This window comes from Trachypithecus francoisi, unplaced genomic scaffold (assembly GCF_009764315.1).
Source record: "Trachypithecus francoisi isolate TF-2019V2 unplaced genomic scaffold, Tfra_2.0 Lachesis_group3, whole genome shotgun sequence".
NCBI classification, from domain to species: domain Eukaryota; kingdom Metazoa; phylum Chordata; class Mammalia; order Primates; family Cercopithecidae; genus Trachypithecus; species Trachypithecus francoisi.
The window spans coordinates 125,885,449-125,899,615 of NW_022681468.1; the positions used below are offsets into that span (position 1 = coordinate 125,885,449).

The 14,167-nt window shown below is 36.1% G+C and overlaps 1 protein-coding gene across 7 annotated transcripts in view; it reads left to right on the forward strand.

The window, feature by feature from the left end:
* HERC1 (HECT and RLD domain containing E3 ubiquitin protein ligase family member 1) overlaps positions 1-14,167 on the forward strand; it is a 231,466-nt gene that overhangs the window by 80,010 nt on the left and 137,289 nt on the right. For all 7 annotated transcript variants that reach the window (XM_033189823.1, XM_033189828.1, XM_033189825.1 and 4 more), the window contains exons 4-10: positions 3,325-3,519; positions 4,972-5,283; positions 6,401-6,497; positions 7,083-7,226; positions 8,611-8,738; positions 12,203-12,347; positions 12,453-12,624. In XM_033189823.1, coding sequence (XP_033045714.1) covers positions 3,325-3,519; positions 4,972-5,283; positions 6,401-6,497; positions 7,083-7,226; positions 8,611-8,738; positions 12,203-12,347; positions 12,453-12,624 — 1,193 coding nt within the window. The remainder of the gene's footprint in view (positions 1-3,324; positions 3,520-4,971; positions 5,284-6,400; positions 6,498-7,082; positions 7,227-8,610; positions 8,739-12,202; positions 12,348-12,452; positions 12,625-14,167) is intronic.

Consider the following 14,167-nt stretch of genomic DNA (forward strand, 5'->3'; position numbering starts at 1 on the left):
TTTTAGTAATTGAATTACATCTATATAGGGCATATAGTTATTACATACTCTCTGCATTTTTTTTTTTTTTTTTGAAGACAGTCTTGCTCTATTGCTCAGGCTGGAGTGTGCAGTGGTGTGATCATAGCGCCCTGCAGCTTCTATCTCCTGGGCTCAAGTGATCTTCCGGCTTCAGCCTCCCAAGTAGCTGGGACTACAGGCATGTGCCATCACACCTAGCTAATTTTTTTTTTTTTTTAATTTTTAGTAGAGATGAGGTCTTGCGATGGTTGCCCAGACTGGTCTTAAACGCCTGAGCTCAAGAGATCCTTCTACCTTGGGATCCCAAAATACTGGTATTACAGACGTGAACCATGGCACCCAGCCTGTCTCTGTGTTTTAACCTTCATTTGGTATTAGCTCTACAAATGATTACATTTTTAATGCTGAATACTAGTCTCTGTGTCAATGTCTATTCTTTTTGATAGTTTGAGGGTCATTCTCTAGTAGATTTCTCAGTAAAGAGTCATCAGAACAAGATTTCTGAGTTTTTGCATGTTGATAATTGCTGTGCTCTTTATTCTTGAATGTCAGTGTTGATAATATTCTTTAGTTCATCTTTTCTTTAGTTCACATTTTCTTTTCTTCTTGTATATCTTAAATATGTTACTCCATTCTCTTCTGGCATAAACTGTTACTGTCAAAGTCCAAAGGTAATCTGATTTTCTTTCCTATGTGAGCCATGCATATTTGCTGAGAAACCGAAAGAATTTTTTTTTCCCCTTTAAAGATCAGTAATTTTACTATAGAATATGTCTTGATACTATTCATTCTGGGTTGATATTCCTAGAGATGTGATAATTCAATATGTACTTTCAGATCTTTTTTATTTCAGGAAAATGTTCCAAATTTGCAGTTTGTTATATTATTTTTATTCCTTTGATTGGGTTCTGTTCTTCAGGGATTTCTATTATGTGCGTGTTGATCTTTGCCTGATTTTAATACTTGTCAGTTTTTCTTGAATACTTTGTCTTTTTAAATTTTTTGATTTCTAAAAATGCCTTTTGTCTTTCATTACTCTTAGGGCATTATCTACTGTATTTATTTACTTTTGGGTTTCTTCTAGTTTAGTCTTCAGTTCCAAAAATTTTTTTTCTTTTATTTCTAATTCTTGAGTTATGTTACCTCATTTTTGAGGGTTTGTAATTCAGATTTCTGTTTTTCCTTTGTGTCTTTTTTTTTTTTTTTTTTTTGAGATGGTGTCTCTGCCACCCAGGCTGGAGTACAGTGACTTGATCTTGGCTCACTGCAACTTTATAATAACTTCATATGAGATTTGACCTCAATACTTTTTTGTTGCTTATTTCTGTGTAGGATTAGTTTTCCTGAACTCTTAGAATGAGGTGGGATTTAAGATGGCTTTTTAAACTCCATAGACTCCCTCCCTCTGTTTTTTTTTTTGTGTGTGTGTGTGTAATGTTAAAAAAAAAAAAAAAAGGTTTTCCAGTTTGTTCCCCTTCCCAACTTTTGTCTTGGTATTCTCTTTCCTTTCCATCTTTCCTTTCTGTTGTCCCTATTTTTCAATTCTATTGTTCAATTTTTATTCTACTCTCAGTAGTTTTTCTCAGTGTAGGGTCTTTGTCCTGGAAAGGAATCCTGGTTGGCCAGTATCAAGAGGCGTGAGCCAACACAATGGCCATGATAGACCTTTAGATGAACAATTCTGACCCTCTTGGCCCCACTATCCTTCTTTGTCTCCAGCAAAATTCCAGACCTTTTATTAGGGACTGGCAGCTGTCCTCGGATACTGTCCTAATGTTCACTGGAAAATATTTGTCTAACACACATATTATTCTGTTGTTTTGGATACTATTTAAAGTATCTGACCAAGAGGACCCTATCATCCCCCATTTCATGTGCTGGCAAACTAATGTGTTAACTTCTTAAGTTTCTTTTATTGTTTTGCTTGATTCAGCAAAATCAAAAAACCTAAAAGGCAGAAAACAAATTGATAGTCACTGTAGTCAGAGTTAATATCTTTATTGTATTGAGTTCATACCAGTCAATTAAAAAATCTATTAAATTCTAATAAATAAGTGAGCAGAAGTTCACGTCACAAAATGTAGTAAACAAATAGATGAAAAAACTTTAGTTTTGCTAACAGTAAAGAAATGTGAAATTAAGGGCCTTTTCCTTTTTCCTCACTTACATTTGCAAAAAAATTTAAAAACATAATACTCATAATGAGTACGGATTCAGTGAAATTGGTACTGGGATGGCCACCCTGGGTCCTATGCTTTTGGCACGCAGCCTGGAGTTTTAAAAAGGCTTATGAATGGCAACAGACTTTACCATTATATTCTACAGAAATGGTAAATAAGCCATGATTTTTATTTTATATATTCAGATATATGTGTGAATGTTAATTGCTTTGTGCCTTCGCTGTTTTTAGAATAGCCTTCTTTTGTACATTACTAGTGACGTATTATAGCACCATGTTGGAATGCAATTTGATATAGTATGTTTCAAGAATCATAGGATTCTTGTCTTTTTTTGAGTATCGAGTCCCATTTCTGAGGTTCTCTACTAGGGAAGTAATAAAAAGTATAGTAACAACTATATCCTTAAAAATGGCCTATATAACAATAAATAGACTATAAATGCCCTATTAAAGGAAAATGGAGCCAGGTATGATTTTATGCGTGCCTGTAATCTCAGCTACTTGGGGGGCTGAGGTGGGAGGATTGCTTGAACCCAGGAGTTTGAGTCTAGTCTGTGTAAGATAGTGAGACCCCACCTATTTAAAAAAAAAAGTTGGGGGTGGGGAAGTGGTTGAGTACATTGTGATGTTTTTTACTAGATGGAATATTATCTATTCAATCATGAAGACTAGGTAGACATGGATTTGCATGACTCTTTTGTGCAATTTGTCATTTTTATGTATCCAGTGTGGTGACTGTGTTAAAGAATTTGTATATGAAAAATTCTGGAAGGACATATATTTAAAACGTAAAATTTATTGTATTAGGGTGTTAAGATTATCCATGCTGATTTTTTCTACTTTATTTCTTAAGCTTTGTTTTTCTACAGTGTTTTATATGCAATAATAAAATGTTTAGCTAAAAGATTGTGTGTCTCCCCTTTCCCACTTTTGCCACTTTATTAGTGTCTTTTAGTGGTTTATTCCATGTGAGTAAATAGTCTAGTTATCTTTGTTTAATAGGTTCTTTGAGCATTTAAGAGTGTTAGAAGGAAAGGCAACAGTAATTTCAGAGGATATATATTTAAAAATGCCCAGACTAAAACTGTCTTGACTATTTGTTGCATATTTTAAATTTTTAATAGGTTTGCAGAATGGCTTCTGATTATTCGAGAACATGTGCTAGCCCAGATAGTATTCAGACTGGTGATGCTCCCATTGTCTCCGAAACCTGTGAGGTTTATGTTTGGGGGAGCAATAGCAGCCATCAGTTGGTAGAAGGTACACAGGAGAAAATACTGCAACCGAAACTGGCTCCTAGTTTCTCTGATGCACAGACGGTAAGTTTTCTAAATAGCTTACAAACTGGTAGATAATCTAGTGTATATTCATGTTTATTTGCATTAAATAATACTGAGTATTTTTTAAATGAGTGAAAATTATCGATGATTATTTCTGATCTATATACTGCATTAGTTTTTTTCATTTTGATAGAACAATACATTTTGGCCGGGCGCAGTGGCTCACTCCTGTAATCCCAGCACTTTGGGAGGCTGAGGCAGGTGGATCATGAGGTCAGAAGTTCGAGACCAGCCTGGCCAATATGATGAAACCTCATCTCTACTGAAAATACAAAAATTAGCCAGGCATGGTGGTGCATGCCTATAGTCCCTGCTAATTAGGAGGCTGAGGCAGAAGAATAGCTTGAACCTGGGAGGCGGAGGTTGCAGTGAGCCGAGATCGCGCTACTACACTCCAGCCTGGGTGACAGAGTGAGCCTCCGTCTCAAAAATAAAAAAATAAAAAAAAAAATAAAAAAAAAAATAAAAAAAAAAAAAATAAATAAATAAAAATACATTTTTAGTCCCCAGTATCCCTGACAGCATTTCCAACTTTTGAATAACTACATTGGGATCTCGATTTTTAAAAAGTGTTAAGAATAGCAACAGACTTTACCGTTAAGTTCACCACAAATGGCAAATAAGAGTAAATAAAGGCCAGGTATGGTGGCTCACACCTGTAATCCCAGCACTTTGGGAGGCCGAGGTGGGTAGATCATTTGAGGTCATGAGTTTGAGACTAGCTTGACCAACATGACGAAACCCTGTCTACTAAAAATACTTAACAAAAATTAGCCAGGCATGATGGCACGTGCCTGTAATCCCAGCTACTTGGCTGAGGCAGGAATTGCTTGAACCTGGTAAATGGAGGTTATAGTGAAACAAAATTGCACCACTGCACTCCAGCCCAGGTGACAGAGCAAGACTCTGTCTCAAAAAAAAAAAAGTAAATAAAAACTGGAATTTCTTTTTGCTAGATTAGCCTTTCATTTTCTTATGAGCACTTTTTTTTTACATTTATAGCCCAGCTAGAACTTTCTATTTGTTACTTTCATTAAAATGTATTTTTTTCAAATAGGTTTAGAATACATTTTATATGGTTCTTGTCATAATGTACCCTAAGGAATTTATAGGAAGGAAAATTTTATGTCTTGCCATTCTCGGTTATAAGAGGATATTAAGCATTTTACTTTGTTGTTTCATTCAATCATAATCTGGACAATAACCTGAAAAGATAACATATACATGAAGAATTTGAACTCAGCAACAAAGTCATGAGCATGAAAAGGCCATTCGTGTTCTCTTACATTTCTGTATATTCCTTAATTCTCTGGAGAATCAGGCCATATTCTGCTGTAAGACTTCCTTTGAGGCTCTTTGATAAAATCAGCCTTAAATATTATACTTTGATACTCACAGAAGTATTTTATATTTATGATTCTTTGTTTATAGATTGAAGCTGGACAGTACTGCACTTTTGTCATTTCTACGGATGGCTCTGTTAGAGCTTGTGGGAAAGGCAGCTATGGGAGACTGGGCCTTGGAGACTCCAATAATCAGTCAACTTTAAAAAAGTTAACATTCGAACCTCACAGATCCATTAAAAAGGTTTCATCTTCTAAAGGATCTGATGGTCATACTTTAGCTTTTACGACAGAAGGAGAAGTCTTCAGTTGGGGAGATGGTGATTATGGGAAACTGGGGCATGGAAATAGTTCAACACAGAAATATCCCAAGCTTATTCAGGGACCTCTACAAGGAAAGGTATGTGCTTTCTTTTTGGTTATAAAAATAATTAGATGCATTGGTGTTGTAATTGACAATATCTTTCAGATTTTGATGTGGTCTTTCTGCTGTTGCCCCTTCAACCCTTTGGCTTAATCTTTTGTATATCTGCTTTATAGTTTACAGAACACCTTTTTATATACATTATTGAATTTTAATTCTTATATTCTTATAATTAGTCTTGTAAGGTAGTTATTATCCTTGTTTCACAGATAAGCAAACCGAGAGTCATTCATTTAACAGACATTTAGCACTTTTCAAGTGTCAGGCAGTATTTTAGGCATTAGATGTGTAGCAGTGAACAAGACAGGTAAGGTCTCTACTTTAATCCTTTAGTCTTCAGAATAGAGATAATAAGTTAACAAGCATATGAAATAATTTCAGATCATATTAAAGAAAAAAATGAGCAATAAAGATTACCTTGGGCAGGGTGTGGTATTAGGTAATGAGGTAGGTCAGAGAGTGCTCTTTGAAGAGGTGGCATCTTAATAGAGACTTGAATGGTGAGGCATTTAGAGTAGCTAAGTAATTGCCAAGGACCCACACAAATAATTGGAACCATTAGAAACTGAGCCCATATCTTCTCTTTTTATTAATCTCCCCTCTCCTCCCATCGTCTCTTTCTTTTCTTTCTTTTTTTTTTTTTTGACAGGATCTCACTTTGTCACCCAGGCTGGAGTGCAGTGGCGCTATCTCAGCCCACTGCATCCTTGATTTCCTGGGGCTCAGGTGGTCCTCCCAACTCAGCTTCCTGAGTCACTGGGACTATAGACATGCGCCACCATGCCTGACTAATTTTCATATTTTTTAAAAGAAACGGGGTTTTGCCATGTTGCCCAAGCTGAACTTGAACTCCTGAGCTCAAGCAGTCTGCCTGCCTTGGCCTCCCAAAGTGCTGGGATTACAGGCATGTATTTCAGCGCTACGAACCCTTAGCCAGTCATCCTTGTCCTGAGCATAGCCTCCACAACTGTACATGGAAATTCCTGGATGGGTTTGAATATTAGTATCTGTGAAGTCCCTGTGTACAGGGTCAAATACAGACTATATGTTTTAACATGTGCATGCTCATCGTATTTACTTGTGTGCAATGCAGGTAGTTGTTTGTGTGTCAGCTGGATACAGACATAGTGCTGCCGTCACAGAGGATGGGGAATTATACACATGGGGTGAAGGAGACTTTGGAAGATTAGGTAAGATTTTTTAAAAATGGAAGTTATTCTTCCAGAAAAATAGAAATGATTAAGTTACTGAGAAGCCATGAGAGTAGATTTACTAGGCCAAAGACTGTCATTTGTTTTGTTAGTTTAAGCTCAGAGGAAGATAATTTTATGTAGGTAAGACTAAGACCTAGATTTTAGTGCTGATATTTAAGATGTAATTAAATCTAGCAAGCACTTACTGAGTGTGCCCTATTACGACCAGATACTGTAGGGTTTCTGGGATAAAAGCAATACCATCATGATCCTGAAGTTTATAATCTAGTGGGTAATGAAAACAAGTCAACATGAGCATGAAACAGGACAACATAAGGTAAGTGGCTGTGAGGAGAGCATGAAAAGAATATTCTAATGGTTCACTGAAGTGACTATGACCCAGTTTAGGAGCAGCTTGGAAGATTGAGAAGATGTTAGAAATGATTCTGTTTTTCATATTGCATTGCATTTTTAAAAAATCTCAATTCTATTTTAAAGTTATAACATTTATTCTACTTGTGAAGTCAAGGCCTAGAGAAAAAGAGTTAACATTGTTTCTTTGTTGTGTGTGTTTTATCCAAGGTCATGGTGACAGCAATAGTCGAAATATTCCAACATTAGTAAAAGACATTAGCAATGTAGGAGAGGTTTCTTGTGGCAGTTCACATACTATTGCTCTGTCTAAAGATGGGAGAACTGTATGGTCTTTTGGAGGAGGAGACAATGGTATGTAAAACATTATTTATCAGTAGCTTTGGCTTTTTTCTTGAGTTTTAAAAAAATTTATTTTTCAGTTATATATGCCTAGTGTAGAAAGACTCAAATACAGATGAGTAGAAATTAAAAAATCAACTGAGCTTTCACAAATGTTACTTTAACCATTGTTAACATTTTGGAAATAGACTTCTAAATAAATATACATTTATACAAATATTTACACACATTTCTACTTAGATGTCTTTTAAAAAACCAAAGTATAGCTATATGTGTATATTTTATATAAGTTTACATACGTTTTGACATATATATGTTTTACTTTAATAGTTTTTTTTTTTTTTTTTTTTGAGACAGGGTCTTGCTTTGTTACTCAGGCTAGAGTGCAGTAATGCAAACCTGGCTCACTGCAGCCTCAACCTCCTGGGCTCAAGAGATCCTCCTGCCTCTGCCCCCCAAGTAGCTGAGACTACAGGCACGCACCACCACGCCTGACTAGTTTTTATATTTTTTTTAGAGACAGGATTTTGCTTTATTGCCCAGGCTGGCCTCGAACTTCGGGGCTCAAGTGATCTGCCAGATTTGGTCTCCCAAAGTGATTGTATTACAGTCGTGAACCCTCGTGCCTGGCATGAGTATCTTTTTTATATCAACAAGCATGACTCTGCATCATTCTTTTAAGTGGCTCGAAGTGTTCTTTTATTTGATGGTGGCACAGTTTATAAAACCGGTTTCTTATTGTTGAGTATCTAGATGGTTTTAATTTTTTTCAGTATTAACAACAACACAATGAATGACTAAATCTTTGTTTACTTTAGTCACTCCTGCTAGCAATGTGAATGCTTACTTCTCCAAAGTCTTCAACAACAGCATGTATCGAATTTAGTTAAATAATTTCAATAGTGAAAATGATATTTAATTTATACTTTTTTTATTCCTGGTGTGGTTGGATTTGTAGATTGTTGGACGTTTGTTTTTCTTCTTTAATGATTTGTCAGATTTTCAATTTCATGAGCTATTGATTCTTTTTAAAAGTTTATGAAAAATTATATGCATGTATATTCTTGTATCATACCTGTATATTATGTCAGCAAATTCAAAGTTAGAAATATAGCCATTAAAGGGGGAGAAAGACAGAAAAATAGTTTTCTGTTTCTTTTAAAGTGATTTTAAATTGCTTGATTTTAGTTGCTTGAAATTAAGATATAAAAGGCTATCTGTGGATATTTGTTAACTTTCTTGTAATAAAAATGCTCATTTGTTAGCATCCTCAGCTATCAGAAACTCTGTCAGGTTAGTGATGGAAACATTAGAGCTCTTTATCAACTTTGGTAGTGTTAAAAAGAGGAGAGATTCTTTAAAACAAGTAAATTATTTAATGTGTTTGTTTTTATAGGTAAACTTGGTCATGGTGATACCAACAGAGTGTATAAGCCTAAAGTTATTGAAGCTTTACAAGGAATGTTCATTCGCAAAGTTTGTGCTGGGAGCCAGTCTTCACTTGCTTTGACGTCAACAGGGCAGGTAGGACTAAGGGATGAGTATAAAAGGCTTAGAGTATTTCAAAGGATGAGGTGACTAAAAAGTAATAATTGTATTTAAATTTTAAAGTTCAAATAAATACATTTTTAGGCAACATGCTGAAATGAAATATTTTCTTCTGTTTGAAGTAGAGTATCTGAGAAGGAACCAGGTTTTCTAACCTGGCCTGTGTGACCCAGGTAAACCTTAGTGGGTGGAGCCTCTGTTCTTTGTATTAAACTGATTTTCTAAAATGTTTTAGCATTTAGCTTCCCTTAAACCTTTTCCAAAACATTCTGGATAGTGGGGGAAAGCTGAACTAGATCTTGATGGAACCAGTGATATGAATTAAGAAGGCAAGAGGGTGATCAAAAAGGAGGGTAAAGAGAACACTTAGGTATGGAAAATAATCTGAGAGAGTTAGTTGTTTCTGAGAAACAGCGTAAAGTCAAGCTTAGGATCATCAGAATTTTATGAGCCTTTATAAAGGCTCGTAAGCTTTGCACTTTAATAGCTTTTAAGCTTTGAACTTTTACATGTGTGTTTTCACTCTTACCCTATTTGTTGAGAATAGGGAGGAGCCAGGTATAGTTATAGACTGACAATATTTGTCCCTGTGTATCCATCAGTGATGGCAGTAAAAAAGTGAGCTGACCACTTATTCTGTCATGTATAGGAGGCCACCTTGTGTCAGGCAGTGGTATAAAAGTGTTTTATGACTAATTCACAAGGCAGATGAGCAGAAAAGCTGAAATTAGCATAGAATTTGATTATTCTTTGAGAAACTAGAATGCCTTGTATCCTAAAAATCTTCAGGCTATTCATCATTACATTAGCTAGTTGCTGCCTTAAAAATATCTCTTCTATGTATTTCTCACTATTGGTTTTGTAGTAAGAATCCATGAATTGAAGTTAGAAGATGCTTATGTATTTGATGTATACACACAGGCAAATAACACATCCCTTGAGCATCATGTGCTTCTTTTGTTATGAGGGAGTAATAATTTCTGCTTTGCATACAAATGATCATATAAGATAATCATTAGAATTGAGAGTTTTGTAGAGTATCAAGTACTATTCAACTATTGGTGGTGATAGTAATAATAATAATAATAGTAATAAATCCATTACATTGAATTCCAAGTTCCAAGAGAACTTGTACATTGTTTACTGTATAGAATAGTTGTATTATGAGTACCTTAAGTTATATGAAATCAAATATATATGCATGGAAAAAAGTAAAGTCAGAAATACTTTTAAAGGGTAAGAGTAGTTCTCTTTACCATTAAACTTGAGCATGAAATGACGATCAACATTTGCTTTTCCCTCAGTCTGTCTCAGCCCTTTCAGGCCTCTTCTGTACTTACTTCCTACCATACTATACAGTATGGCCCAGTCTCTAAAGGCAAGCCAAGTATTTCTCATCTGGTGCCAAACTGAAGGAACACTGCAAGAGAAAACTCTTTGTAGGCCTTACTGAGTGACAGTATTACAGTGATGTGTCACTCAGTGGGATATGTTCTGAGAAATGTGTTATTAGGCCATTTTGTTATTGTGAGAACATTGTAGAGAGTACCACATAAACCTAGGTGGTGTAGCCTACTATGCTCCTAGACTATATGGTATAGCCTATTGCTCCTAGGCTATAAACCTGTACTGCATGTTACTGTACTGAATACCTTCAGAAATTGTAATATAATGGTAAGTATGTATCTAAACGTATCTAAACATAGAAAAGGTACAGTAGGCCTGGCGCGGTGGCTCAAGCCTGTAATCCCAGCACTTTGGGAGGCCGAGATGGGTGGATCACGAGGTCAGGAGATCGAGACCATCCTGGTGAACACGGTGAAACCCCGTCTCTACTAAAAAATACAAAAAACTAGCCGGGCGAGGTGGCGGGCGCCTCTAGTCCCAGCTACTCGGGAGGCTGAGCCAGAGAATGGCGTGAACCTGGGAGGCGGAGCTTGCAGTGAGCTGAGATCCGGCCACTGCACTCCAGCCTGGGCGACAGAGCGAGACTCCGTCTCAAAAAAAAAAAAAAAGAAAGGTACAGTAAAAATACTGGCATCAAAGCTCCATTAGATATTACGGGACCACTGTTGTATAATGTGGTCTGTTATTGACCAAATGGTACATGACTGTATATTATACTTAATGAGTAATTCAGGAAAATTTTCTGTGATGATTTTGACTATACGTTATTTCATTGTCCTTATCTTTAGTTCCTAACATCTCCTAAAATATGCCTTATGTACTGGAATTTTATTATATTCTATACTTAAGTAAGTTATCTGGAAACAAGTACAAATATATGTTCTTATTTTGTTTTATTTTGAAGTCAGGGTCTCACTCTGTTGCTCAGGCTGGAGTACAGTGGCACAAACATGGCTCACTGCAGCCTTGACCTCCTGGGCTCAAGAGATTCTCCCCCCCGCAGGCTCCCGAGTAGCTGGGACCACAGGTCTGTGCCACAATGCTTGAGCAATTTTTAAAATTTTTGTGGAGGTAGAGTCTTGCCACTTGTCCAGGCTGGTGTTGAACTCCTGAGCTCAGGTGATTCTGTTGCCTTAGCCTCCCAAAGTGCTGGGATTACAGGCTTGAGCCACTACACCTGTACAGTGCTCCTTATTTTTTTAATTGAAGTGGTTTAATCTCTCAGCAGCAGTCTTTCCTAAAATAATTGCAAGACAAAGACAAATTCTCAAATTTGATGGCATAAAGATAACAGTCTATATAACCTTACCAAAATCTATTGAAGATAAAAAAAATCATTCAGATTGCTGATTGTTTTGATTTTGTTGATTTCGGGTTGCCAGATTGGCAGTCACTCACCTATTTGTCTTGCGAAAGACAAAATTTTTTCCCCCCACCTAACCCTTTCCCCAAGCATCTTAAATCAGTTAGTGCTTATTTTGGTATTGATTAGTCAAAAATGAAGATGATAAAGGGGAACTATCTTGCTACTGCTTCACATGACCCTCTTTGTAAGTGATAATTATTGTAACAATGAGGTGAGGTATTTCTAAAACTAAATAATAAACATCAGTTTTGTGATTTATATAATCCATTTTATATGATCATACCTTGTTCTGATCTTAAATCTCACCAGAATAGTGAGAAACACATAAAGGAGAAGTTTTTAGACAGTATTTTCAAAGCTGGTAAGATGGGGCAAATACAACAAATTGCAAGCCAATTAGTAGTTTAGCAGACCCTCTCTGAAGACCTTTCTGTTTTTTCTATGACCAATTATTTTTATTTTCAGATCAGCTGTTTGCCTATACAGTGAACGCTTAAAGGCAGCATGATAAATTGCTGTAACAATCTTTAAAATGATCAAAATGATTTTAACATCAGAAAGTTCTATCAAACCATGCTTTAGTTTCATAGATTTTATTTATCCCTAAACAAGCCAACAATCTAATCATCTCAGGAAGTTATGTGTAGTGTATTTCTGTTTTTTTCAGGTCTATGCTTGGGGCTGCGGAGCTTGTCTAGGTTGTGGTTCTTCAGAAGCTACTGCTTTGAGACCCAAGCTTATTGAAGAACTGGCTGCCACAAGAATAGTTGATGTTTCTATTGGAGACAGTCATTGTTTGGCTCTTTCTCATGGTAAAGTCATTTGTTTTTAAGGAAATAATTAACTGTTGTCTTGTGAAATACATTACATTTGAATTTGGCTTTTCTTTTATATAATACTTTATATTTTGTTTTTAGATAATGAAGTTTATGCCTGGGGCAATAATTCAATGGGGCAATGTGGTCAGGGAAATTCCACAGGTCCTATTACTAAACCAAAGAAAGTGAGTGGCTTAGATGGCATAGCTATTCAGCAGATTTCAGCTGGAACATCACATAGTCTAGCCTGGACTGCTCTTCCTAGGGACAGGTAAGAGTGCTTCTGTTTAAAAAATCTTGTGTGTTTTAACACAAGAGACACCAATAGAAAGTAGAAACACTAATAAAAACAGAAATAGTTGTGCTTTGTTCATAAAATACTCTTATAGACATATATAGTGTTGCTTTTTCTCTATCATAGAAATGACATTAGATTTCTTTTGATTTGAATGTTGAGGTTAGACATGTTTCAGAAACAAGAAGTCATACCCAGTATTGAAGACATTGTCTTTTAAACATTTTGAATTCTCTCTCATCTCTACATGCTGATTTAAAAAAATTGAATGGCTGCATATCAAGAGGAACTTAAAATAATCAAAATCAGAACTAGGCTTTATTGATTTAATGTTTAACCACAGCGCTCTTTATCTGGTTGCTTTTTGAAATTTTTTTTTTTTGAAAAAAAAATTGTCATACTTTTAAATCAAGGAGGTTACTTTTTGCAGAACCTTAGCTTTTTCCTAAAGTGCTGTGTGTGTTTAGTCAATCAGGTAGGTAAGTTTTAGTCACTATTAGGAGATTGAATTTTAAAGAATGTTTGGGTTTTTTCAGATATTTTCAGATACACATGGGCTAATCTATAGCTTAGAATGTATTTTATTTGCATTCTATGCCTTTGACTCAAAGAGTTTTTAAATGATATTCTAACCAATTAAAAGTATTTATCGATAGTTATTCCTCTAACGCAAAAGTCAAAATAAATAAGTTGAATATAAATAATTTGCTGTTAGCATTAAATATCCAAATTCCCACTTCATATGTAGAGAGTTGGGTCCCAAGATCTTAAAAGTATTCACAAGAAATTTCAGGATTTTGTCTTTTAATAGATTTCAGTATATCACTCTATAGAGTCAGGATATTTTTCTTAATATGAAGTATACATCTTCTGGACTCTTAGAACCAGAGGGGCTTTAGTAGATCATGTGACTCAGCCCTCTGCTTTCAGGTGAGTGGATATCCAAACCTTCCAAAACAGGTGGTGGTTGTATATTTTCTTCTTAAAGATGGCAAATTCTTGGTTTTCCTTAGTCACTAAAACGAAAGGTTATATCACTTTCATAATCAATAATGTCTTCTTTGTATCTTGTTGAAGTCATTCAGCTTTAATGTATATATGTACTTTTTGGGTTTTTTGTTTTTTGTTTTGAGACGGAGTCTCGCTCTGTCGCCCAGGCTGGAGTGCAGTGGCCGGATCTCAGCTCACTGCAAGCTCCGCCTCCCGGGTTTACACCATTCGCCTGCCTCAGCCTCCCGAGTAGCTGGGACTACAGGCGCCCGCCACCTTGCCCGGCTAGTTTTTTGTATTTTTTAGTAGAGAGGGTTTCACCATGTTAGCCAGGATGGTCTCGATCTCCTGACCTCATGATCTGCCCATCTTGGCCTCCCAAAGTGCTAGGATTACAGGCTTGAGCCACCGCGCCCGGCCATATATATGTACTTTTTGAGATGGATTCTGACTCTGTCGCTCAGGCTGGAGTGCAGTGGTATAATCTCTGCTCACTGCATTGTTTGCCTCCCAAGTTCAAGCAGTTCCC